The sequence below is a fragment of the Pyrgilauda ruficollis genome, unplaced genomic scaffold, assembly GCF_017590135.1.
Source record: "Pyrgilauda ruficollis isolate IOZ18807 unplaced genomic scaffold, ASM1759013v1 scaffold39, whole genome shotgun sequence".
Lineage (NCBI taxonomy): Eukaryota > Metazoa > Chordata > Aves > Passeriformes > Passeridae > Pyrgilauda > Pyrgilauda ruficollis.
Genome location: NW_024525378.1, coordinates 6,167,614 through 6,191,355, shown reverse-complemented (window position 1 = coordinate 6,191,355; position 23,742 = coordinate 6,167,614). Strand labels below are relative to the sequence as shown.

Below are 23,742 nucleotides of genomic sequence, written 5' to 3'. Positions count from 1 at the left end.
GCAGCTGGCATACACCATGTGTTGGGAACATGGAGCCAGACCAGCATGGCTGAGGCACAGGTGGAGGCTTTAGACCTTAAAGTTTCAAAGCTGATTGGTTTTAAAAGGCAAGAAAATATTTTTTTTTAATCTGACTTTAGGCTGGACTTTTTCAAGGCTAATCTTATAAATTTATTATTTAATCATAAAGATGCCTTACTACTTCTAAATTCAATGCAGAAGAGATCATAAGGTGGTTGGTGAAAGTACAGCATACATCTAATTTATAAACAGTTAATGCCTATGATTCGATACCTTTATTGAGAGGGTTTTATGTGTTCCAAGTACTCCAGTGTCACATACAACAGTTCTGATTATTTCCATATTTTTCATACACTGCCAAAAGTTTTAAAGCCCAGTTCAAAACAGGAAAGCTGTTATGTCTCTGGATATGCTTGGAGAGCTCTTGCCTAGAAACGTGTTTTACGTCCTGGTGCAGCACAAGTAAAGAACATTTATATTTAGATGTGTGTCTAACCTAACAAGTAGTGCAGGAAACTGCCTTTATGGCTTTCTCTCAGGCTTCTGCCAGATCAGTGCAAGTTTAAGATTATTCTTGGGCTGTCGCTGCCCGAGTTTGTGTTCTTTCTGAGTCACAAAGTGAAAACTAGAAGTAGATAACTCTGTGACCTCCCCAATCCTGATGAATTCTGTCCATGAACTAGACTGTTATTAGTAAAGAATAGTTTGAGATAAGAAAGCCATTAATGGTCAGAGAAAATTGTTATGTAAATACAATAATCCACCATCTAAGACCTAAAATGATTTCTAAGTGAGTCTTAGAAGCTGCCCTTTAGAATGAACAGAAAGTGGTTCTCTGTTCCTTTTTCTATTCATGGAGTGCTTCTTTCTTCATGAGACACTTCTGGCTTCTGGTTGGTTCTTTTTTCTACAGCTCTCTTGTAAGAATATGTTAGGTTTTCTTCTTGTTTCTACTCAGATTTTATTTTGCAGAAGTCCCTTGCTGTGCATCAATAAACTAGTAGTGCTTTTTGTCAGTCAAGTACTGATTATGTTTGCCTGGGAGTGGAATCTGTCAAGATTGCTTTGCATGTTCACTCTTCCTAAGGGGAAAGTCAACTTCCCCTTAAAGCTCTCTGGAAGGAATTCAAGCAGCTGAGGCTTGTGGTGACTGTTCTGGAGTGCCCAGAGTCAGGAGAGCTGAGGATGGGCTGTGATGCCATCCCACATTTCTGCGCTTCTGAAACTCAATGTACTCATACAGTGGCTAATAAAACTTAGTGTTTTAACAAATAAAAATAAAATCTTCAAAGTGATACAACTTTAGAAATAAAGTGAAGTCAAGCCTGAGTACCTCTGTGTGAGAATGAAATACAGGGGTCACTTTTCCCTTTTTTTGTGCCCTCTTCCAGCATTGACAGGCTGGGCATGTCACAGTTTGTTCCCTTTGCTCTCCTCCCTGGAACAAAAAGCTGAAGGACAATTTATTGGGACTACAGGCTCTGTTCTTCACAACAAAGCAGGATTTGCTATGCATGACTGAAAAAATCATGCATGTAGTTAGATTTCATTTGATTTCTTTTGTAACCCACAGGATACAGTAAAAGCAAGATGGAGTTTTAAAACATTGAGTTTGCTCAATCATATTCTGTTACAGAGTCAATAACCCTAGAGTCTCATGTATAAAAATGTCACAGTTTCTAGAACACTACATTGTCCATTGTTTGTGCCCAGCAACAATGATTTGGAGAATCCAAACTGTCCTGACACATCTCCCATTCCTTTTTTGAGGGTTGGGTGGGATTGGTGCCCAAACTCTTAACACATTTTGTTTGTTATTGCAAATACCCACTGTATGTCTGAATAATGTTTCCAGGAGGCTATTCCTAGGGCTCAGTACTACTAAATACCATTTATGTTTAGAATACTCAGTTGTCTGCAGTCAGTTGTCATTGTCCCTCTTTCTGAACTTAACTCAGTTTAACTGTTTGTAAGGAATGGAAGTAAAACCCATGGTGTTGGGACCTAGAGAAGCAACATAATCCTACATTAACATATAGATGTGGTTCCTTTCACATCCACCTACAGGAATATTTTTATGTAATAGGAGGTTTTTGGGAAAATGGGCTTGCATTAGGCAATGTTTAATCATACAGGTCTCACACTTAACATATGTTACCTTGATTGGTCTCTGGGGCTTATGAGCTAGACTTGGAGTAGCAGGGTCTGAGACAGGAAAACCACAAAACAACCTTACCTATTTGTAAAAAGACATTTTTTCAAGCCCAAGGGTTTAAGTTGCTGAGGCTGTTCAGCTCCCTCACGTTGTCTTTCTGGGGTTTTATGCACCTTGTATTTAAGGAAGAAGCTGTAGATGGTTTAAATTCCAATAAGGAGGGCTAAAGCTTTATGACTACGTAACTTTTTGTGTTTGAGCCTTTTTGCTTTGCCATGCCAGAATGTATTAAACTGAACAAAAACCTGGCTTAAGAAAACGGTGCAGGCACTGGGTTCTCCAGTGGTGACATGTCTGCTGGCATTAAACAGGGAGCCTTTGTGAGGGACTGGCTGTCATTCTAAATCCCAACATCTACTCTGTGAGTAAGAATGATTTCCCACTAAAACATTAGTTTGAAAAACTCAAGTTAGGGAAAACTTAACCTCTGAGGGCAGAAAGATACCCTGAATGCTTGTAGACTCTGGTCAAGGGACAGAAGTACTGGAAGGGAGTGTGGCAAGGGGAGGACAGACAGTGAAAATAGGAAACATTGAAATGAGCAATGCTGAGGAGTTACCTGAGCATAAAATGTGATACTGTCTTCTTCTTTGGATGTCCATTCATTAATAGCAATAAATAATTTCAAAAGGATGAATGAATTCAGAGTTCCTACTGCAGTGGCCTCCACAGCCCCCAAATATTTACCAGTGCCATGATGTTCCAAGTAAGGACAGGTGCATTTCCATCCCTGCTGAAAGGTGCTGCATCCAGTGGGCCATGCCTAGCTCCTGTTAAGCTGCTGCCTGGGCTGGATTCAGTGCAGAAATCTGGGTTCAGATTCAGCTTGATGTTGCTGTGTGCAGTAACTGGTCTGGAAAAGGTGCAAGTTAATGAGGGAAATGCATTGTGTGCTATGAGTCTGGTCAGGTATGAAAGGAGAGCTGGCTGAAAATGAACACTGTGGGTCAGAACTTGCTCCCTTTCCAGTGCAACACTTCTGGAGGCCACGGGAAAGTTTCTTGGGGCACACAGACATTTGTACTAGGTGACTAATGTTTTCCAATTCACTTAAATCCAGGACACTGTAACGCTGGCCCGGCATAGTCCATCAGAAATAGAAGCAATTATGAACTTCCTTCTGAAAAGAGCAGATAAATCCTGTGTTGGATTCACTGCAGATTTATTCTACTGCTTAAATTTTGTGTGACATGAAGTATTTGCTTCACAAAGTGGAATTCTTATTCTGTGTGCCCACTTCACAGTATTTAGCTGTTAACTCGAATGCAGCTAGACAGGGAGAAAGTTTTATGTCTTCTGGAAATACTTACATTTCTAGAGCCTGCATGTTCTGTCTAACTGTCTTCTATTTCATCCAAAGCTCTAGGACACAAAGGCCAAAGAAAGGAACACTTCTTACTGTTTTGCATGTTTCCTGTTTTCTGGCATTAGTGTGATTTTTAGATCACAGCATCTCTGCTAAAGGATACTGCTGTCTTGGTATATTCTGTCTAACACTTGCCTTGGGTGGAAACAGTTCCAGAGAGCTGCAGATTTCATTAGTCTGCATTGGTGCCTCCTAGAATAGAATTGGAGACTCTTTGGAAAAGAAAAAAATTATATCCATGCGTGACCATCAGCAGAACCAACTAAAAAGTCATCAAAGATTGGGCTGTAAAGTATTTGCAGTTCCAGTTCACAGATCTGCCTGCTCAGAATGAGGTGGGATGAGTTGGGAGCATCTGCCCAGCAGGAAGGAACAAAGGCTGTATTCAAGCCAGCCGTGTCTGCTGGAACGTACCAGGACAGCCCAGGAGGCTGTGGTCAGTGTCGGGCTCGGGCCCCAGCACTGACAAACATCTCATACACATTCTGGGAGTTTTCATCATCTCTTCTGGCCCTTTTTCTAGGATTTTCACTTCATAAAAATAGCAGGAAGGTGTGTGTGTAGGGGGGGGGGGTCCCCAGTTGTGTGTTTCTCTGGGTCTGGATTGAAGGCACTGCAGACAGTAGTTTCATGTTGAGATCACACAAGAGGTTTCTTACATCCTTAGTTGATCCAAGTGATCTTGCCCTGGTTTTAGTTAGGATAGAGTTGTTTTTTTTTGTTTTGTTTTTTTTTGGTAGCTATTATAGTGCTGTGTGATCTTGCCCTGGTTTTAGCTAGGATAGAGCTTTTTTTTAATTTTTTTTTTTGGTAGCTATTATAGTGCTGTGTTTTGGATTTGGAATGAGAATGGTGACAGGAGTGGGATCAAGAAGTGCCCTTTATTTACAACAGGAATAAAGCTTTGAGTAGAGAGTCTGAGCATACCCAGTGGTGGATTTTTTTCATCCTCAGACCAAGTATAAAGATGTAGGCAATGCCCATTTTAGATAAAATAAAAATCTTCATTCCATACTGTATGTCCAGTAATTTTGGGTCCTATTAGAATTTCTTGTTACATCATAAATAGCAGGTTCTCTGAGGCTACTCCATGTGTTTAAAGTGTTTAAAGTGGTGGAAATACTGAACTGTGTGGCCGTTTGCACTGACGGGTTATATTTTCAAACAAAGAGATACAGCACTGCTTTAAAACTAATACCACTTTTAAGCAGTGTTTTAAGACAGCTTAGTCAAGGTTCAGATTTATGTAAAAAATGACATAATTGTAATCAGGCTTGCCTGAAAGCAGGAGAGCTGGAGGCGCTGCTCAGGTGCAGCCGGGCTGTTTACCTGTTACTGGACAGACTTCCCCCTTTGTCATTAACATCAGGTTTTGTGTTCAGTCCCAGGCCGGAGCGGTAGATGGGAGCCCAGGGCCTGCTGGGATGGGGTTTTACACTTGTGCTGTCCTTTTGCCCTTCCCCTGAACTCTTTTCATTTCAGTCATGAGCAAACAGTCAGTGCCTGAACTAACAACCCCGCAATCCTCCAAAGCACGCTCCTTACAGTACCAAACAAAGGGAGGCCCGCGTGGGCCGGCCCAGGCCAAGGAATGCAGCTTCGGGGTTCTGCTCCATAAATTTAACCAGCACGACAAAAAGGAGATAATGTGAGCCTTCGTGATGATCTGAAAGGGGGAGGTTTGTGTCCCATTGATTGCGGTCTGGCGCAGCGCCAGCCCCGAGCCTGACCGACAGTTGAACCATATCGTTAAGGCGTGTAATACAGCTCGAGTCTTGTACAGCAGCCAATGAGTACATATCCAGAGGGCAAAAGTTTATAAAGAGTCGAGGCTGTCCTGTTTAACCCTCTCACACTGCCTGTAATATACACTGCTGCCATTCACAAATAGGCACTTCGCTATTAAAATGTAAACCTTCAGCTTTCTGTACTTGGAAAATGTACATGTGCGTCTGATTTCTAATGTGCAGCAGATTTATAAAGTGATCGTGGAAAAATATGTAAAACTGATCTTTTTTTTAACCAGAAAAAAAAAATCCAACCCACTTTTATTTCAGCACTACTTCATCCATAGTTACTTTTTTGTTCTGAGATGTCTTCTGGGTTGTTCTGCAAACTCTTTCATACAGATGGAGCTATTTATTGCCTTGATGTCACCTCATTTAGCATGTGGCTGGTATTTTTATAGATAATTTTTTCACCTAATGTTGCTGTTAACATGTGGAATGCTCTTTATCAGTTTTGTAAGTACAGCCAGTTGATCTGAATTGTTCTTGCAACTGCAAACTTTAAAAATCAAAACAAACCTCGTGAGTAGCTTTTTGCTGGGTGAGGTTTGTGCTAGAGCACTTTGCTGTGCCTCTTGCAGCCCCAGTTGTAGTAACTGAGAAGTATAAAAGGAGGGTTGGAAAGAGAAGAAACTGATTGACACAGTCCTTCATGCACAGCCAGAGTCACTGTCCTGTTGCTGGGCAGGGCCCCTAGTTAGGTTTTTTTTTCCCCCAAGTAGATTTACTTTCCCAGAAAGGCAGGAATACAATGTGGAAGCATTTCTATTAGATTGAAGTATTTTACACTTGAAGTTACCATGTTTGTATTTGCTACAGCTGGATATTTCTTGACCAGCATTGATGGGACCATTACGAACGTGACTCCCCATCCCTGGCAGTGTCCAAGGCAAGTGGAAGTGGAAAGTCCAAGGCAAGGACATTGGAAAGTGTTCCATCCATGGCAGGGATGGAACAGGATGAGCTTTAAGGGCCCTTCCAGCCCAAACCAGTCTGGGATTCCATGGGCACAGACATAAAAGCAATGCTCCATTTGCTATAGATGCAGCATTGCTGCAGACAGTGTTTCATATTTTAAACCCTCACACAGTGCCCTGAGGCTGAGCAGTGTTATGGTCCTGGGCACTTTGGTTTCACTAAGCTCCTGTTCTCAGACAGGTGTTTGCAGGAAATCCCTGCTGAGAACCATATTTTACATTGAGTCAGGAGGTGAATGGGAGCATTTTTCAACACATTGGTTTGACAAGAAACCTTTAAGGTGACAGCTGCTTTCATCCCTGTAATCAGTAAAGGAGGAGTCTGGGGGAAATTGGAAGCTGGGATGGCAGTGTTATGTTTTGTCAACTTCTTAAGCTTGATGTTACCAAAGTGCTTGAGAAAGCGTGAGTTTTGCTGCACAGCTGTTACAGGCACAGGTGGGGCAAGTGCCAGAAGTTAATGCCCAGAGTGCAGCTGGTGTCAGTGCTTTGTCTGTAGTACAAGCTCATACACCTTGTCCAGCGCTGGATTTGTAATATGGATGTCATAATTAAGTTGTGTTTTAATTAATCTCCTAAATTTCTTTTGAACTTGGAGCCTGATGAGGTTATGTACAATTGCAAACCCAGGGAATAATTCTTAGTTTTGTTTTTATCTGGTGTACAAAAGAAAAGGGAAAGGGGAGAAAAGCTCTATCTCCAAGAAACTGGCAGGAACAACTTCCATGATAAACAGTTGCTCCTTGAGCATGCTGTACTCTCCTAAAGGCATGTTGGGTCAGCTAAAGGTCTGCAGCATCTGAGCTGGGAGATCCCTCCAAAGAGGAGGGATTTAACTGTAAGTGGGAGGTTTTAACCCTAGGCACCATTTATTTGCATGTTTCTGCCTGAAACTAGCGTTTTGGGAACACGTTTAACAAGCACAATATATTCCATGCGTTTGCTGGAATAAACGGCGCATATGAGCTTCCTCAGATCTGCAGTCAGCAGGGAGCTGTCTGGCCCGTGATTTTACACATTCTTGCATCTAACTGAGATGTTCTGATGCCAAATCCAGCACTCAACTGACTGCACCATGTGTGCATTTTAACACACCTTAACAGCATCTGTGCTGGGAGCAGCGAGTGAATCCCGTGGCAGAGCTCTGCCGGATCTCTGGGATCAGTGACCTGCCTGCTGGGAGCTGCACCCCAAAATCCAGCACAGGATGGAGGCAACTGCACTGACCCCGTGGAACAGAGCACCAGTAGGATCACCAGGGAACAGGGAATCCAGATTGCCACATGTTTTCCTGAAATTAGGCCCAAGGCATTAAATGTTCTCAGGCGCTGAGAACTGGCACATCAAAAACCTGCTGTCTCTCCCCTTCTGTGCAGTGAATTCAGGGAATATTCCTGCTCATCACATGGGTTCAGCACATGAAGCAAAGTTAAGTGCATCAGTGAGGAAAGAATCGTGGAAATAGTGGATTTTTAGTGCTGTGCAGAGCTGCAGTGTGCACTACAGACCCCATTACAAGTGGCACACGTTTGTTTTCATTTGTTATCCAATGCTGCTATGGCTGCAGAATTGAGTTTGTTGCTCTGATGGCTGAGTTCTCATTGAGTTACTGGTTGGAATTCTTTAATTTCTCGTGCTGTGATGGCTGAGTTTTCAGCTCAATTTTTAAGGCATACATTGTTCAGCATTTCATTGGTTCTGGCACTGCCAAGTGTGCTTTGCACAGTGTCCTCCCATCATGTCTGTGGCACAAGCACCATCCTCACTCTGCATTTCATGGAAATCATGTGCATGGGATGGTGATCCTCATGGAAGGCTGCAGGTCCAAGTCAGTCTGGAACTCAAAACAAATGTACCAGGTATTTTAGTTGTGTATTTTATGGTGGAAGATAAAGGTTATTCCTCTCTTAATTTACCAGATCATGTCACTTTTAATGTCTGAAATGCACTGAAGCCTCCTCAGACAAAGCACTCCCTGTATTTAGGAAGCAGACTTTTTTCAGAGCCAGAAATAGTTTGATTTTATTATTTCTTGAAAATACCAGCAGCTTTTGAATTGTGTCTTACATTACCTGCCATTTTCCTTTGTTTGAATTAAGATTGTTTTATAATGATTTCAAGGGGATAAAAATCGTTGCCAGGCTGAAAGTCATTATGCCAAGCTACAGCCCAGAGCAGGCACTAAATTTTATGCAAACCTAAAAAAAAAGAGTTTACAATGGAAACCCTGAATTTTATCTGTACCAGAAACAGCAAGTTACTCCTTAACTGGGCTGGGATAACGAGGTGGTGAGACTGGACCTTTGCTGGTGACAGTTGCTGAAGTTTTGGCAGCAAGAACTGGGTCTGGCTAAGGGCAATGGTTCCTCGAGAGTTTTGGGGGGAGCCCTTGGGCTGAAGGATCCCTTGGGAGGGAGCCCATGGCCAGGAGCCCCGGGGTGGCCATGGGGCTGGGCTGGCAGGCAGGTGCTGCAGCAGGTCAGGTCTGTGAGGAGCCTGGTCCATTCAATACTGCTTCCAGGTGCCAGAATTCCATCTCCTTGCACTTGGAGCTGTTGTTTGTGCAGGATTTGGGGTGTGCGTGCTCAGGCTGGGTTTTTGAGCAGATCTGTGGTTGCCACTGCTGTTCCCTTACTCAGATGAGAAATCCCCCAGATACACATTTTAAATTAAATCCAGTGATTACTCTGTTGGTCATGGGGTTTGGTCCATGTTGGTTTTTCTCAGAAGTTGCTACATTTCTTAAAGTTGTATTATGATGAATAATTATTCTGGGTGTGATACTGAGGAAACTGAAAGATGCAGATTTGTAAATAATTCCTAAACCATTTTAGAATAGGGATGGTTTGTTTTAGTAGAACAACATCTTTTGATATACAAAGTTTGAGGCCTTTTAAATTTTATTTTTTAATGTTTTTGTCAAGGTCCTCAGGGTACACTTCAGGGAAACTTCTTAGGTCCAAGAGACCATCAGAGATAAATAACAGTTGTTGTTTTCAAAACTACTGTGTATTTATGCACTTCTGCAGGAATCACAGATCCTGATCTGTGATCTGCAGACCTGATGATCTGCAGGATCTACAGACCTGATGGTAGGAACCTGCTGGGGTGGGTACCTGATAGGGTGAACATGGAGTGAAGAAACGAGGACAGGTGATTCTGGAAAGCATGTGATGTCTCTTGGAGAGTTTTCTCAACCTAAGTTGGCCAATAATTATCCCCACTAATGTCTGACCACTTCCTTCATAAGGTTGGTGATGTGTTTGATTACAAAACTTCTGGCTTAAAACCGGCCAGCTGAATTGCAAGGATTCTGTGAACTGCTCAGCAAATGCCAAGCTGTTAATGCCATGCACTGGTCCCAGCGTGCAGAGTCAGCTGAGTGAGAGCTCCAGTGCTCAGCTGGGAGCAGGGCAGGGCTGCAGTGTTGGTCTCAACCTCCCAACAGCCTCTCCCAGCCCTTTGTGCCTCCATCCAGCAGCACCATTCCCTGCTGTGCCGGGCAGACGTGAGGGCATTCCTGCCTTGTATTGCTTTTGTGTGCTTATTAAAAAGGAATCAGCAGATCTGCTGAGTGCCTGGGTAATGGAACCCAGATGTGGGCACTGCTGCCTGCTCTGCTTGACAAATCTGCAGCTTTTGGGATTTCACCAGGGTTGCTTATTATTTACAGAACGTAACTTGAGACAGTAGAACAAATTTTTAGATTAAAAAAATCAAGTGGTGTGGAATGTTTTTAGCTGTGCAGACCAAACAAAGCAGTTTGCCAAGGGGGTGATGGACTAAATCCATGCAGTTTAGGCCCAGCACCAGTGGCACTGGTGATAAGGCCAGCAGGTTGGAGAACTGCTGGCCTTATCACCAAGAAGGGAATGATCTGTTATCACCAGGATCAGTGTCTGAGCATGGAGGGCACAGTGAACACTGAACTTATAGTCTGAAGTGCTTCTTCCATTTAAAAAACAAAACCAAAACATAAAACCTTGGCTCAGAAATTGCCAAACTTTCAGAAATTCATTGTGGTGCCCTTTGTAGCACTGGTACTTTTTCTCTGGCCTGCTTTGAGCCAAACATTAGAAACTAGTGTTCCCTGAGGTTACAGTGGCTATGGGATTAAAAGGCCCTGTTCTATCCCACTACTATTAGGGTAGTCTTGCTTGCAGTGCTTCAGAACCCTCTTCTCAAGGAACTACAGAATATTAGAGAGGCTGGCCTGTTGAATATTACAGAATTACAGAATATTAGAGAGGCTGGCACAGGGGAGTGTTTGTCTGAAGGATGGTTCATGTAAAACCCACTGCATGGTGCAGCTGCTCTGTCCCTGTTATCCAGCCTTCCTGAATGCAAGATGGAAAGTCTCAGCAAAACATTATTGCTTAGCCACTGTTAATTAAAACCCACCTAAGGCTGCAGGCAGTAGCTCTTTGAACTTGTCAGGAGGTGCCATAGAGAGGTTTAAGACCCAACAGGGGCTTCTTTGATTAGTGATCTTTTGCCATTTTCCTGCTTTTGGACGTTACAAAGTAGGACAAGCAGCAAGGTGTGAATTATACTGGTTGGAATTCTTTAATTTCTCTGGAACTTTTGTCTCAACATTTTGCATTCGTGGAGGCAAACACTTTTGTTTATTGCTTTGTAAAACTCTAATTGGTAAAAGCAGGCATGTGTTGTTCACCTCTTGTGCAGGTTTAGAAAGACAAGAATGCTGTACCTGGTGCAGGTGAACCCTGTGTGTATCTAAGGAATTTAAGGGGCAGGAGAGGTGACTTGCTCCAGAGCCATAGTGCACTAATAGCACAGCTCCAACCACTGCATTAAGAGTTGTCAAAAACTTGAAGGAAAACAAATTTTAAAAGGGTGCCCAGGCTTCAGGTGTGAGTCAGGGCTGCTGAGGAGGAAAGGTGACAAGGAAATGAGGCTCTAGAGAAAACATCTGCAGAGCATGGACCCCAGAAGGTGAGTGCTCAAAAGCAAAGATAATGCTCCATGGGACCTTCCTCCTGTCCCTGGATCAGAAAGACTGGAGGTCCTTGTGCAGGGTTTTACAGAGTCAGGATGGGAAGGGAGAGCACTAATCCAAAATGGTGCATTTGGCTGGGAAATTTGTAACAGCAGTAGCCTGGAAGAGCTGTGAAATACCATGAGCAGCCCCAGAGTGATGCTGCTGGGAAGGGACAGGGAATGAAGCAGGGCTCGGCAGCCTGTAACACAATTCTTCAGGGGCAGGGCGTTCCAGGAGCTTGAAGGAATTCAGAGTATTATTTTTTAACAAAATTCTGCTAAGGGAGGAACCGAGCCTGCAGTTCTGTGGTGCTGTGGCCAATATCAACCTCTGATGGCTGTCAGCCCACAAGTGTGTGTCCTTCTTAGTGTCATTTTTAATAGACACACAGAAGGGTAAAGTATGGTAAACCCTGCTATGGGGACCCTAATTAATGAGGATTTTACTTCTGTCTTAATTTAACTGCATGTTCCTATTTCCATAACCACAGAGTTTGCAGTCTCCTGGCACTGTCCATTGGTGAGAGCTCTCTCTGGGCTTTTGCACTCTTATTTTCTTTAGAGCAGTGAGAAGAAATGGTCAAATCAGTAAAACTGCTGATAAATACATCCCAAAATCTTCAGAGAGTATACACTGCTTAGGTCACTTCTTCCTACTAATATTGCTACTTTCCCCTTCATTGTAGCCAAAGTTCTTCTATTTCTATTATTGTATGGTTCTGTGTCTCAAAGAAATGTGTAAATAGACACCACATCTTCCAGATCCAAGTCTTCCAGGATCTACATGCCGTGTTTGTGAAGACCTGGGATTTTTGAAGGCTTTGTATCTCAAAAAGACTAGAGCTGTGTGTGCAGACAGGTGTCAGTGTGAGGAAAGGCTCCCCAGGTGATCTCTGTGTGTCTCCTGCTGCAGGACCAAGGCAGAGCGAGTGCGGAAGCCCCGGTGCTGCAGGGGACCCCAGGGGCTCCTGCCCCGCTACCTGGAGAGCCAAGCAGAGGGACAGGAGCAGCTCTTCAAACTGACTGACAACATCCAGGATGAGTTGTGAGTACACAGCCACTTACACAGCTACTCTGAGTATTCTGTTCTGTTTGCTGCCATCATGTCTTTGTGTCTAAAACTGCTTCACACACAGACATGTTCAGTTCTGGGCCCTCACCACTGCAAGGACATTGAGGGGCTGGAGTGTTCAAGGAAGGGAATGGAACTGGGGAGGGGTCTGGAGCACTGAGTGGGGGAGCTCAGCCTGGAGGAAAGGAGGCTCATGGGGGACCTCCTGGCTCTCCACAGCTCCCTGACAGAAGGGTGCAGCCAGTCAGGCTCTGCTCCCACAGAACAGGGACAAGGGACAGGATGAGAGGAAATGGCCTGAAGTTGCACCAGGGGAGGTTCAGGTTGGATATTGGGGTAAATTTATCCATGGAAAGTCATAAAGCCCTGGCACAGCTCCCCAGGACAGTGGTGCAGTTGCCAGGAGGGATTTAAAAGCCATGTGGATGTGGCACTTGGGGACATGGGTTAGTGTTGGCCTGGGCAGTGGTGGGGGAACAGTTGGATTTGATGCTCTCAGAGGGCTTTTCCAACCCAAATTATTCAGTGATTCTACAGGGGGAATATCAGTTTGTTGGACTGGGGTCTAAATGCAGCATTCATCACTTGCCCGATCTCCACCATAGTTACTGATCAGCTGTGTCAGGGGACCCACCAGAGCATCTGCCAAGGCAGAGGTCAGAATTGCTGATGGTGGAGCTGGCAGAGGGAGGTACAGATTCAGCAGGGTCACTTGGTGTCACCAGTGTCACTGGGCAGGTTCCATGTGCCACTCCAGGTTCTGCCTGAGGACGAGATTGCAATCTGCCACTTGCTGCCCTGTGAGTTCACATTTGGGGTATCCTGTTTCCATCTCCTTTCAGGATCTTTGTGCCTATTCAGGATGGCTCTTAGGCAGGAAGACTGGAAAGAGCAATTTGTGACCAAAAAAAATCACTGGTGTAGCCCACAGCAGTGCAGTGGCCTTTGTCATCGAGTCACACTGTTCATTCACTGTGACTCTCGCTATTAGAAACATCATTCAGCAGGAACACAGTGTTTCTTGTCATGGAAAATAAATACAAAATTATGCCTCTGACTTTTATCCTAGTATCATAATCAGAAACACATTTGAAGACCTGATTATTTGCATATTTTCCTTCAGAGTTAAATCCATAAAAGGGGGTTTAATACCTTGCTCTACTGTTCTAACTAAATGTTTCCACATTTTTTTCCAGTTAGGCTCGCTGTTTCACTTCTGGAAAATATTGTGTAATTACTTCCTGATGTTGTTAAGAACCCCACAAATTCTCCAGAGATCTGGTTGCTTCTACTTTGTTCTACTGGATCATGTTTCATTTAATTTTTCATTTTATTAATTTGAGATATTTTTAATAGTGTAGATGTATGGGTTTAAAAAAAATTGTATCTTGCAGTAATATCTGAAAAGGTTAAAAATACCCATTTTAAGAACTTGACACTGAGAAAAAAGAAACAGTTGGCAAGAGCAAAAGTAGTGATGCATGACTCAAACTTAGAACAAAATGTGGAGCCTGAACTACAAATTAGCTAATGTTTCTGGGCTTCTCCATTAACTCACTGACCTCTGTTTCCATTCCTCAGAATATATACATGCCACCAATAAAAGTCTTTTAAGGAGAAGTACATGCATCATGTGTTGCTCTTACAGAGCAAACGCAACCCGTGGTCAGAGCCCAGGTGTGTCCCCTGGACTTGGGAGCAGCTGTCAGTGCCCCTTCTCTTCCCGTGGATGCCTGGTGTCCCTGCTGGCATCCTGACCCCGTTGGATCTGGTGCCTCCCTCCAGCACTCCTGTTTGATGTGCCTGTCCAGGGCATCAGGCTGTTCTTCTGCAGCTGTACTCCTGCTCTGGGTTTAAATTAAGTTTTCTGTGACACTTCATAAAAAATGTCACTCTCCATCCTATTTAACTAATTTCAAAGGCAGAACCTTAGCCTGAAGTGTTTGAACTCTGATGGAAAGCTGCAGGGCAGGTGCTGATTTCCAGAACTCTCTTAATGTTGTATTTCACCTGGGTTCCTCTAGCCAAACTCCACTTTTCTTCCAGTTTGTTTTACTTAAAGGAACACAGGTTTTTTATCCCCTCCTGGAGCTTCATCCAAGGTTAGAGCTGGGCAAAGCATGTTACAGGCTCTTTTTAATGAGGCTGTGTCCCTCTCAGCACTGACATGACAGTGTGGGGACAGGCTGGGTTGGAGTTGGTCTGTGCACCTTTCCCAGTGTGAGGGGAGCAAGGGCAGGGACACAGCACAGAGGCAAAGGCAAGTTCAGTGCAGAGCAGTGTCTCTGAGAGGACTGGAATACAGAATTACTGGAGTTATCCTTTTCTACCACAAAAAGAAACTATGGCCTGACCTTTTGCCATATTTTTGGCTATTAACATACCTTTTATAGCTCTGGGTTTATTTAACTACAGATCAGAGTAGCTTGTGTGCAGTGATATTTAACTGGTAGAGCCAAGGGTGCATTTGGAGATTTGGGAGCTTTTCTGTTTACCAGAAACACTGAGTTAGTGACAAAGGTCACTGATTTCTAAGCCAGTGGAGGATTCTGCAGGATGTGAGGACAGCAGGGAGGTTTGTATGAGCAGTGGCTCAGAGGGCAGCAATTGGGAACCTGCCTGACAGCAGCAGAATCCTCCTTTACAGATGCTTGTCAACCCTGGGGGCTGTTGGCAGAGCTTTTTTACTCTAGCACTACTCTACTTCTCTACTCAGCTATGATTCCACATTCAAGTTGCTGATTTTTTCAGCTTTTTAAAAGCCCCACTAATGAGGTTCATTTCAGTAGTAAACCAGTAGTGGGGGAGAAGCATTTGTGTGTTCAACTTTCATTTCACTTGTGCACCTTACAATTATTCTTTTACACACCAGCCTTTTCAGCCATCATAACTCTCAATATTCCTAACTCACTCTTCTCTCCTCTTCCTATTCATCACTCAGCCTAATCTCCCTGGGGAAACCTGCTTGCTGCTTAACCTCTCACCCCTTGTTAAACAGCTAATTTCTCTTTTCTGCTACTGATCCTGGCAGCAGGTTCAACTTGATTTTGGTTTTGAAGGCAGGGAGGTGTGGGGAGCAGAGAAGCACAGGAGAATTACAGGATTGCTCTTGTCATAAATGTCTGCAAACCTTTCACGTACCAGCTCTGGAACTGAAGTTAGTTGCAATTAAGCTTCAGCATTAGGACTTGCAGTGCTCCAGAGCAAGGAAATTACTGTTCCTAAGTCCTTGTCAAAGAACATTTTTATGTGTACCTGTAATGCCCAAAGCTGGTGGCCAGGCAGGCAGCACTAATATTTGATTTACAGCATGATCTTTCTATAAATAGGTGAGAGTGTCCTTCATTAGCTCCATTTCTACACTGTTTAAATTAAATACAGATGAATTGTACATGCTGCACTACTACATTTTCTGATGGACTTCTGAAGGTCACAGAACAGGTGAGGACACTGCTTCATTTGCTGTTTTTACTTTAAGCTAATAATGCTTTTTACATTCTCCTTTGTTGCAGCTTCATCGCCGTAGAGAACATCGACAGCTACTGCGTGCTCATCTCCTCCAAGGCCGTGTATTTCCTGAAGAGTGGAGACTGCACAGACAGGGATTGCATTTTCCTGGAGGTCAGGTATGATGACCTGTACCACTGCCTGGTGTCCAAGGACCACGGCAATGTCTACATCCAGCTCACCAAGAAGGCTGTGAACACGAGCAGCGGGCTGGCCATGCCCGGCCCCTCGCAGCAGCGGCCCATGGTGAGGAGCTCACCCCTGTCCCCTTGTGTCCCCTTGTCACCAGAGTGCTTTAGGCACAGGCTTGTTCTGTCAGCACTGAAACAGCTGCTGCCCAGGTTTCAGTGACTGTAGAAGTGGCTCCCTAAACTCCTGAGAAAGCTGAAGAAAGGAAAACACTAAAATATTCCCACAGGCTGAAAAGTAACAGGAAGAAACATGTATTTACCTGTGAAAGGCTTTTAACTTTTAACCACATAAATGCAGCTTGGGTACTTTGCTGTCTGTTTAATCTTCTCCTACATGTAGTAAGTTTTTACTGTGAGGTCTCTAATGCTGGAACCAGTGTTTATGTTTTGTGCCATTACAGTAGTTGCTCAGGGGCTGTTTTACAGGCACAGTTACAAGCTCACCCCTGACCCAAGTCAGTTCACATTCCAAACAGAACAGCCAGATAAAAGGTGGAGGGGAGGCAAAGGAAACAACCTCAGATATGGCACTGTGTTCCTGCTCTCACCCTTGAATATCTGTGTGTGTACCTGGTGCTCCCTCACACTTCTTCCTTGCTCCAACCTAAGTGCTGAGAAGGAAGGAAACTCCACTGAAACCTTTCTCCCTTACCTCAAATCTAAAATCTAGTCTGTTTTAGCTGACAGCAGGAGCACATTAAGAAAAATCCCCTTTCTTTCTGCAGGTGAAAGTGAAATCAGAAGCTCTGGCAGTAAAGGTGTCCCAAGAAATCAACTATGCAAAGAGCCTTTATTATGAGCAGCAGCTGATGCTGAGACTTAGTGAAAATCAAGAGCAACTCGAGCTGGACTCTTGAAAATCCACTTCCTCACTGCCAGAGAGAGCTGCAAGTACCAGGCTGGAGCCAGGACTGTGTGACTAGAGACAGGAAAAATATAATTTTAGTATTTAGAGAAAACAAAAGAGGTGGCTTTTCTTTTATAAGCACTATTGTATAACAGAGGTGTAGCTGACACAGCTTTGGGTCTGGGAGAAGCCCTGTATTTTGCTAACATGTATATATGTACAAGTGTCCATGTAAATAGGATGGGCAGAGGGTGTTGGTATAAATATGAGTCTGTTTACTGTGTAAAGAAATTAAAGGAGCTCTACTGAGTCGTACTGCACTACCTGACAGAAGCCCTTCTCTCTCTCTGTCTTTTTTTTTCCTTGAGAAAACTGATTTTCACAGTACAGGAATGTAGATAAACCTTTAAAAAAATAAAATCAAGAATTAATTTCAGCTTTTGGAGCACAGGTGTCCTGTGGTTTAGAGCTTTAACACCATGAATGGGGTGCATTAACACTGTGATTAGGGGGCATTGGTTGGGTTGTTTGGTGGGCTTTTTGTTGTTTTTTTTCTCTTAACTCACTAATACAGGTAAATACAGGAGACCTGGTCTTGCACTGAAATGTCAGCCTCTTTTTTAACAAAAAAATTGTATTTTGGTAAATAATACAGGGAGGATTCAGTTTTACATTCACAGTCTGCATCTCAAAGCTTCTTTTCTGACTTGTTTTTGAAGTAGTTGAAGTGAGCAGTCTTGGAAATTGAACATTGAACTTCAGATTTTTCCTTCCCTCAGGTGGAGGAAGGGTGGGGGAGAGGAGATTATCAGCTTGTTGGACTTCACAATATCTTGAGAAGTAAACTTCTAAATAATAAAAACAACAATTTTTTTCCCCCTGATGTTGTACACCACATTGGTATTTGTCTCATTAACGGTGACCACACTGAAGAAGGAGGATGAGTGCTCTTAAACACCCTGACCCAGAGGAACTGGAACCCTCAGTGTCACATTTACTCCCTGGAGGTGCCAGGTTTGGGTGTGAAGACACAACCCTCCACTAACTGCTGAGTAACCTACATTTTAAACTGTGACTCCATAAACCTTTTGATTCAGTGTAAGGAGACCTTTTAAAAGGCAAAGTAATTTGAAGACAAAGTCCTTTCATGAAGACACATGGAATATTTTGATGCTGAAGGTTAGAATGAAGCCACTTCTGAGCTCTTGTAAAGTACTGGGCTGCTAAAGGTGGGGAGGGAGAACAGGGAGTTCTCACTGCTGTGCTGAGCACTTGGGGTCTGTAACCATCCATGAGGAGATGATGTGCAAACACCAGAGCAGTCACTGAACAGTGGCACCCTTGGGGTGCCCTGAACTCGGCTGTTTGTGTAAAAAATCCTGTCCAGCTTCAAGGTGTAATAAAGAGTAGATGAAATAACACCTCAGCAGGGGCAGGAAGGAAGAACTGTCTCTGACTGGTAAAGAGACCCACACAGCATGGAAATGGCACCTTTCTGTGTCTTCCTTCTCTACTCTCCTCCCCTTTCCTTGCCTGTTTTCCCAGTCCTCTCATCCCCTTTACCCCTGGCACATCCTTTCCTGTCCTTCCTTTTCCCATCCTTTCCACCTTCCCTCCTCTTTCCTGTCCTCCCCCTTTTTCTGCTCTCCTTTTATTCCCTTTTCTCCCCTTTACTGTCCTGCACTCTCCTCCTGTCCTCTCCTCCCTTACCCTTTTCCCTGGCCCACAGTTTCACTCCAGTGAAAAAATCCAGGGGCTGTGTCCACCCTGTCCCTGCTGGGAACAGCCCCACTGTCCCACCCCACAAACAGCCTGTCACCAGGTCTGACTCCAGGACTCATCCCTTGTCTGCCCTCTCCTGAGACAGGGAATGCCTCCACTTGCTCAAGGCATGAAAGTAACTGGAAAAAAGAAACTAAATTTTAGACTCCAGAACCAGGGCTGCAGTTCTGAGTGTCCTGCATCTGTGGATGTTCACAGTGAAAACCCCCAAACCCCTTTTCCTTGCCATCACTGCTGGATCATGAATGATGCTGTTCCCAACAGCTCCTGCAGTGATGGAAGCATGGGGCAAACGTTAGCAACACCCTTCCCTCCCCTCTGCTCCTGCCAGTCCCACAAACTCAGTGTGCTGATCCATGTGAGCAGCTCCAGCCCCAGAGGCTGCTTTCCAGAGCAGTGCAGTGTTTACATTTTTGTGGGGAGAAGCTAAGTGCTAAATGGGCCCCATCTCAAACCAGAGCAATAACCAGACATTTCCCAGTGACAGGGACCTTTTGATCTCTTCACTATCTCATTTCCTAAACTGCATGATGCTTTTCAACATTTATCTATTTTCTCTTCAATAAAATACTCTGTAACATCTTAGCTCAACTATATATATTTTTTAAACTTCTTTTTCTCTCATACTGTTTAGTATGAGCCTGCTTCCTCCAGGGCACAACCCACTGGGCTGACAAATCCTCTCAGACTTGCTCTGTTTTCCTTCTCAGAGGAACCCACCTTGATTTGCTGCTCACAATGACCTCACCTTGGGTACCTCACTCTGAAAAAGCAGGTTCCAACTATATATTTTTTTTAAACTTCTTTTTCTCTCTAAAGCACTGTTTAGTATGAGCCTGCTTCCTCCAGGGCACAACCCACTGGGCTGACAAATCCTCTCAGACTTGCTCTGTTTTCCTTCTCAGAGGAACCCACCTTGATTTGCTGCTCACAATGACCTCACCTTGGGTACCTCACTCTGAAAAAGCAGGTTTCAGTGAATATACTCTCTTTAGATTACAGGTTGCTGCACAGATATTAAAAAAACCAAAAAAGAACAACAAAGCAAAATCACATTTGAATTAAGTCAAGAGTTGCTCAAAATCCACTTATACAAATTTTCATCTGACAATAACACTGTGCACGTGTCTGCATCTGTACTGCTTCTTTAAATACATACACCCACCCCCAAATGTACATATATTTCAAAATTCTCTTGAAAAGCAAAGGCTGTGTTCCAAACTCCTCTGTTCCACCCTCCTAAAGGCAAGGTTGTTGCAAAGAAAGAACAACCTTAATTTTCTGTAAATAAATAAAGTAAAATAATAAAATAAAAAATAATACAGAAATAAAAAAAATTCAATAATAATATAATAAAATTTGCCCAGAACTTCAGACTCCAGTTAGGATTGCTGCAGCATTCCAGCTTGCCAGCTAACTCTTACTCCACATTATGTTGCTTAATTTTATCAAATGCAGGACTGGGACAAAGCACTTCCAAATCCCTTTGCCTTACAGGTTTGATTTTCTTGCAGCCCATTTCTTAGAGCTGCTGGTGGCCTCCCAGCTGCTCTGACAGCTCTGACAGAGGGCTCAGGGCAGCACAAACCCATCTGCTTTCCCCTGCCAGAACCATCCCTGGCTGAGAAAATGCTTTGTTACCAGGACTGGGAGCAGTTTGACTGAACCATGGAGTTTTTGTGTTCTCCAGAGCAGATTTTCTGGAATGGGAGATTGGGAGAAAAACTCAGCCCCAGCTGGGTCTGTGACCAGCCCTGCTCATGCCTTGGGTGCAGGAGAGGGCAGAATCTGACAAGGATTCCTGCCAGAGAGGAAAGGTTACTCATTAACCACTGACAAACACCGGGGGGAAAACAGGCATATTGTTTTGCTTAGTAGAAGCACAGCACATTTTTGGCCAGAAATACAAATGCTGTGGGTGCAAACTGCAGTTCCCTTAGAGGGGTCAGCACTGCTCAGGGCCTGGGGACACTCATGATGAACAGAGCATCAGAATCCCAGACTGGTTTGGGTGGGAAGGGACCTTAAAGACCAACCCATCCTTGCTCTGCCATGGGCAGGGACACCTTCCACTGTCCCAGGCTGCTCCAAGCCCCATCCAGCCTGGCCTTGGACACTTCCAAGGCTGGAAATGTCCTTGGATAGTTCTGAGGCAGCCACAGCTTCTCTGGGCACCCTGTGCCAGTGATACCCAATTTACACCCAGCTCAGTGTCACACAGGGCTGGCTGCTGTGTGTTTGGGTTTTGGGCTTTTCTCTCCCTGACTCTCCACTGTGCTCAGCACAAAGCCTGGGGAAAAGCAGCCCAGTACCTCAGGCCTGCTCTGGGCTGACTCAAAAGCACTGAAAGGCCATGGGCCAAGTAAACAGCTTCCATGTGCATTTCCATTTTGGATAAATGGCTGGGTCACCCAGAGGACAAGGGCTGTGGATGGGAGCTGCAGAACAATGGGTTCTGATAATGCCAGCAAAAAAAGTCCCCTGCATGCTGCAGCTGCAGAGGAATTCGAATAAATAAAGGAGAAATCCATCATACCAGCTATCCCTCAGCCCTCCAGACACCACAAAAGCAAACATTTGCTCTGCCCCAGGAGGGTGACTCACCATTCCTGAGGACTGCTGCTCCAAGGCCTTTGGCACACAGTCGATATCCAGCCGTACAAACCACTGGGTATCAAAATAATGATGCGGCAAAAAACCTGTGCCTGCATGCAGGCTTAATTAGAGGGGGAAAAAATAAAATAATTTTTACAAGTAGCTCACTATTTTCATGACCAGACTCCCCCCTCCTTGCCTTCTTTTGGCAAGGCAAGGCCCCGGTCCAGCAGCAGGAGCATCACCACTGGTGTCTCCCCTCTGCCCTTGGGCAGTTCTAGGCCCTTCCCTTCATCCTTTTTCTAGATTTCTTTGAATCTCAAAGTATAAGGAAACAGTATTTGGGGTAAACATCCCAGAAATGTGAAGATTCTATTCAGCACTACCTTCTATGCCAGAAGGTATCTTTATTTGTGGTATAATAGCACTGGCATGATCCTTCAAAGGATTATCCAGAGACAGCATCCTTACATCCTTATCCCCTAGTTCAGACAGGCAAATGTTCTAGAATTTTGTGTATAAATGTGTATAATCATTATTTCTGACCTGGCTCAGTACAAAGCTGACTCCAGTCATGCTATTTATGGTCATACAATTGTTTGACTTGCATATTTCCATGGATCTACCACTGCTCTGGGCAACCTGTGACTGTGCCTCATCTTCATTGCAAAATTCTCTTCCTTATATCTGGTCTGAGCCTACTCTCCTCCACTTTCAGACCACTTTCCCTTCTCCTAGAGCTGCAGGCCCTGCTGAAAGGTTTATCCCCATCTTTCCAGAAAGGCCTCTTGAAACAATGGAAGGGGCTCTAAGGTCTCCCTGGAGCCCTCTCTGCTCCAGGCTGGGAACCTCCAGCTCTCCCAGCCTGGCTCCAGAGGAGCTCCAGCCTTTGGAGCATCTCTGTGGCCCCCTCTGGATCTGTTCCATGTCTCTCCTGTGCTGAGGGCTCCAGAGCTGGATAAATTTCCTTCCTCTCTGTGTTGGGTGCCTCTGATCTGCACCAGCCTCAGCAGACAATGAGATGTCACCTGAACATGGGACCTCCTTGTTTTGTGGCATTCCTTGATATTACTACTCATACATTTTGCTTCACTAAATCTAATCCCAACTGCTGATCCTGTCCATAAAAAAAATGTATTTTAAATCAGACTAATATCTACCTGGAGAAATTCTGGGCTGCTGATAAAACCTTGGGAGCAAAAATAAACAGCTGCCAGCCAAGGTCATAATCACAGTGAGATCACACCAGAGCTGACATTTATAAGCAGGTTTAAGAGCCAACTCTCCCACTTTCAGCTTCCTGATTTCTAATAAAAATCCACATTACACAGTACAACTTCACTCACCTTTCTTTCCACAGACACCTTTTTCCCTCTCCTTTGAGCACACACCAGAGGGAAATCAACATGCAGAAGAACATGTATTTATACATCACCCAGAACACATCTCAGCCATGCAGGGATTCCCCCAGCAGTGCTGGGAGCTCTCCCAGTCCCAAAGAATTGCCAGAGCAGAGCCCAGGGCTCTGAGCCCCAGCACTGCTCCTGTGCCTCAGGCTCACGTCTGTCTTCACCCCAAGGTTATCCAGTGTTGATTTGCTGTGGGTTCCAGTGGAAATGACCCCCCCAGAGCACAGGGCTCCACACCCACCCCTCAGACACACGAAGCAGGGCGGCACTGCTGCAGCTGGGAGCAGGTTTCACTGCAGCTTCCCACACAAATACTGAACCAGGCACCGCTTCTGACAGCAAACCCATCACTGGGTGACCGTGGGCACAACCCCAGGGCTGTGCATCCACAGAAGGCACAGCTTTTCCAGGGTGCACCCAGCGAGGACCTTCCCAGCTCCCTTGGGCACATCCAGAGGGGGCAACGAGGCTGGAGAGGGGCTGGGAACACAAACCCTGTGAGGAAACACTGAGGGAGCTGGGGGTGCTCAGCTGGAGAAAAGGAGACTCAGGGGTGCCCTTATCACTCTGCACAGCTCCTGAAAGGTGCCTGTGCTCAGCTGGGGCTGGGCTCTTTCTCCAGGAACTGACAGAACCAGAGGTCACAGCCTTAAGTTCCACCAGGGAAATACAGGTTGGATATTAGGGAAAAGTTTTTCACAGAAAGAGTGATAAAGTTCTGGAATGGCTGCCCAGGGAGGGGGTGCAGTCACCATCCCTGGGTGTGTTTAACAAAGCCTGGATGTGGCACTGGGGGCCAGGGTTGAGTTGGGGTGTTGGGGCTGGGTTGGACTCGATGGTCTTGAAGGTCTCTTCCAACCCAGTCATTCTGTGATTTGGTGACTCTGTGATTTGGTGACTTTGTGATTCTGTGACTCTGTGATTCTGTGATTTGGTGATTTTGTGATTCTGTGGTTCTATGATTCCATGATT

At 44.7% G+C, this 23,742-nt stretch overlaps 1 protein-coding gene across 1 annotated transcript in view; it reads left to right on the top strand.

Annotated features, from left to right (window-relative positions):
- The window catches only part of VPS13D (vacuolar protein sorting 13 homolog D), a 98,384-nt gene extending 80,521 nt beyond the window's left edge, over positions 1 to 17,863 (top strand). The window contains exons 67-69 of the mRNA XM_041476562.1: positions 12,281 to 12,412; positions 15,952 to 16,192; positions 16,863 to 17,863. Of these exons, the coding sequence (XP_041332496.1) occupies positions 12,281 to 12,412; positions 15,952 to 16,192; positions 16,863 to 16,994 (505 nt within the window). The 3' untranslated portion in view covers positions 16,995 to 17,863. The remainder of the gene's footprint in view (positions 1 to 12,280; positions 12,413 to 15,951; positions 16,193 to 16,862) is intronic.
- Positions 17,864 to 23,742: the final 5,879 nt, after the last annotated feature.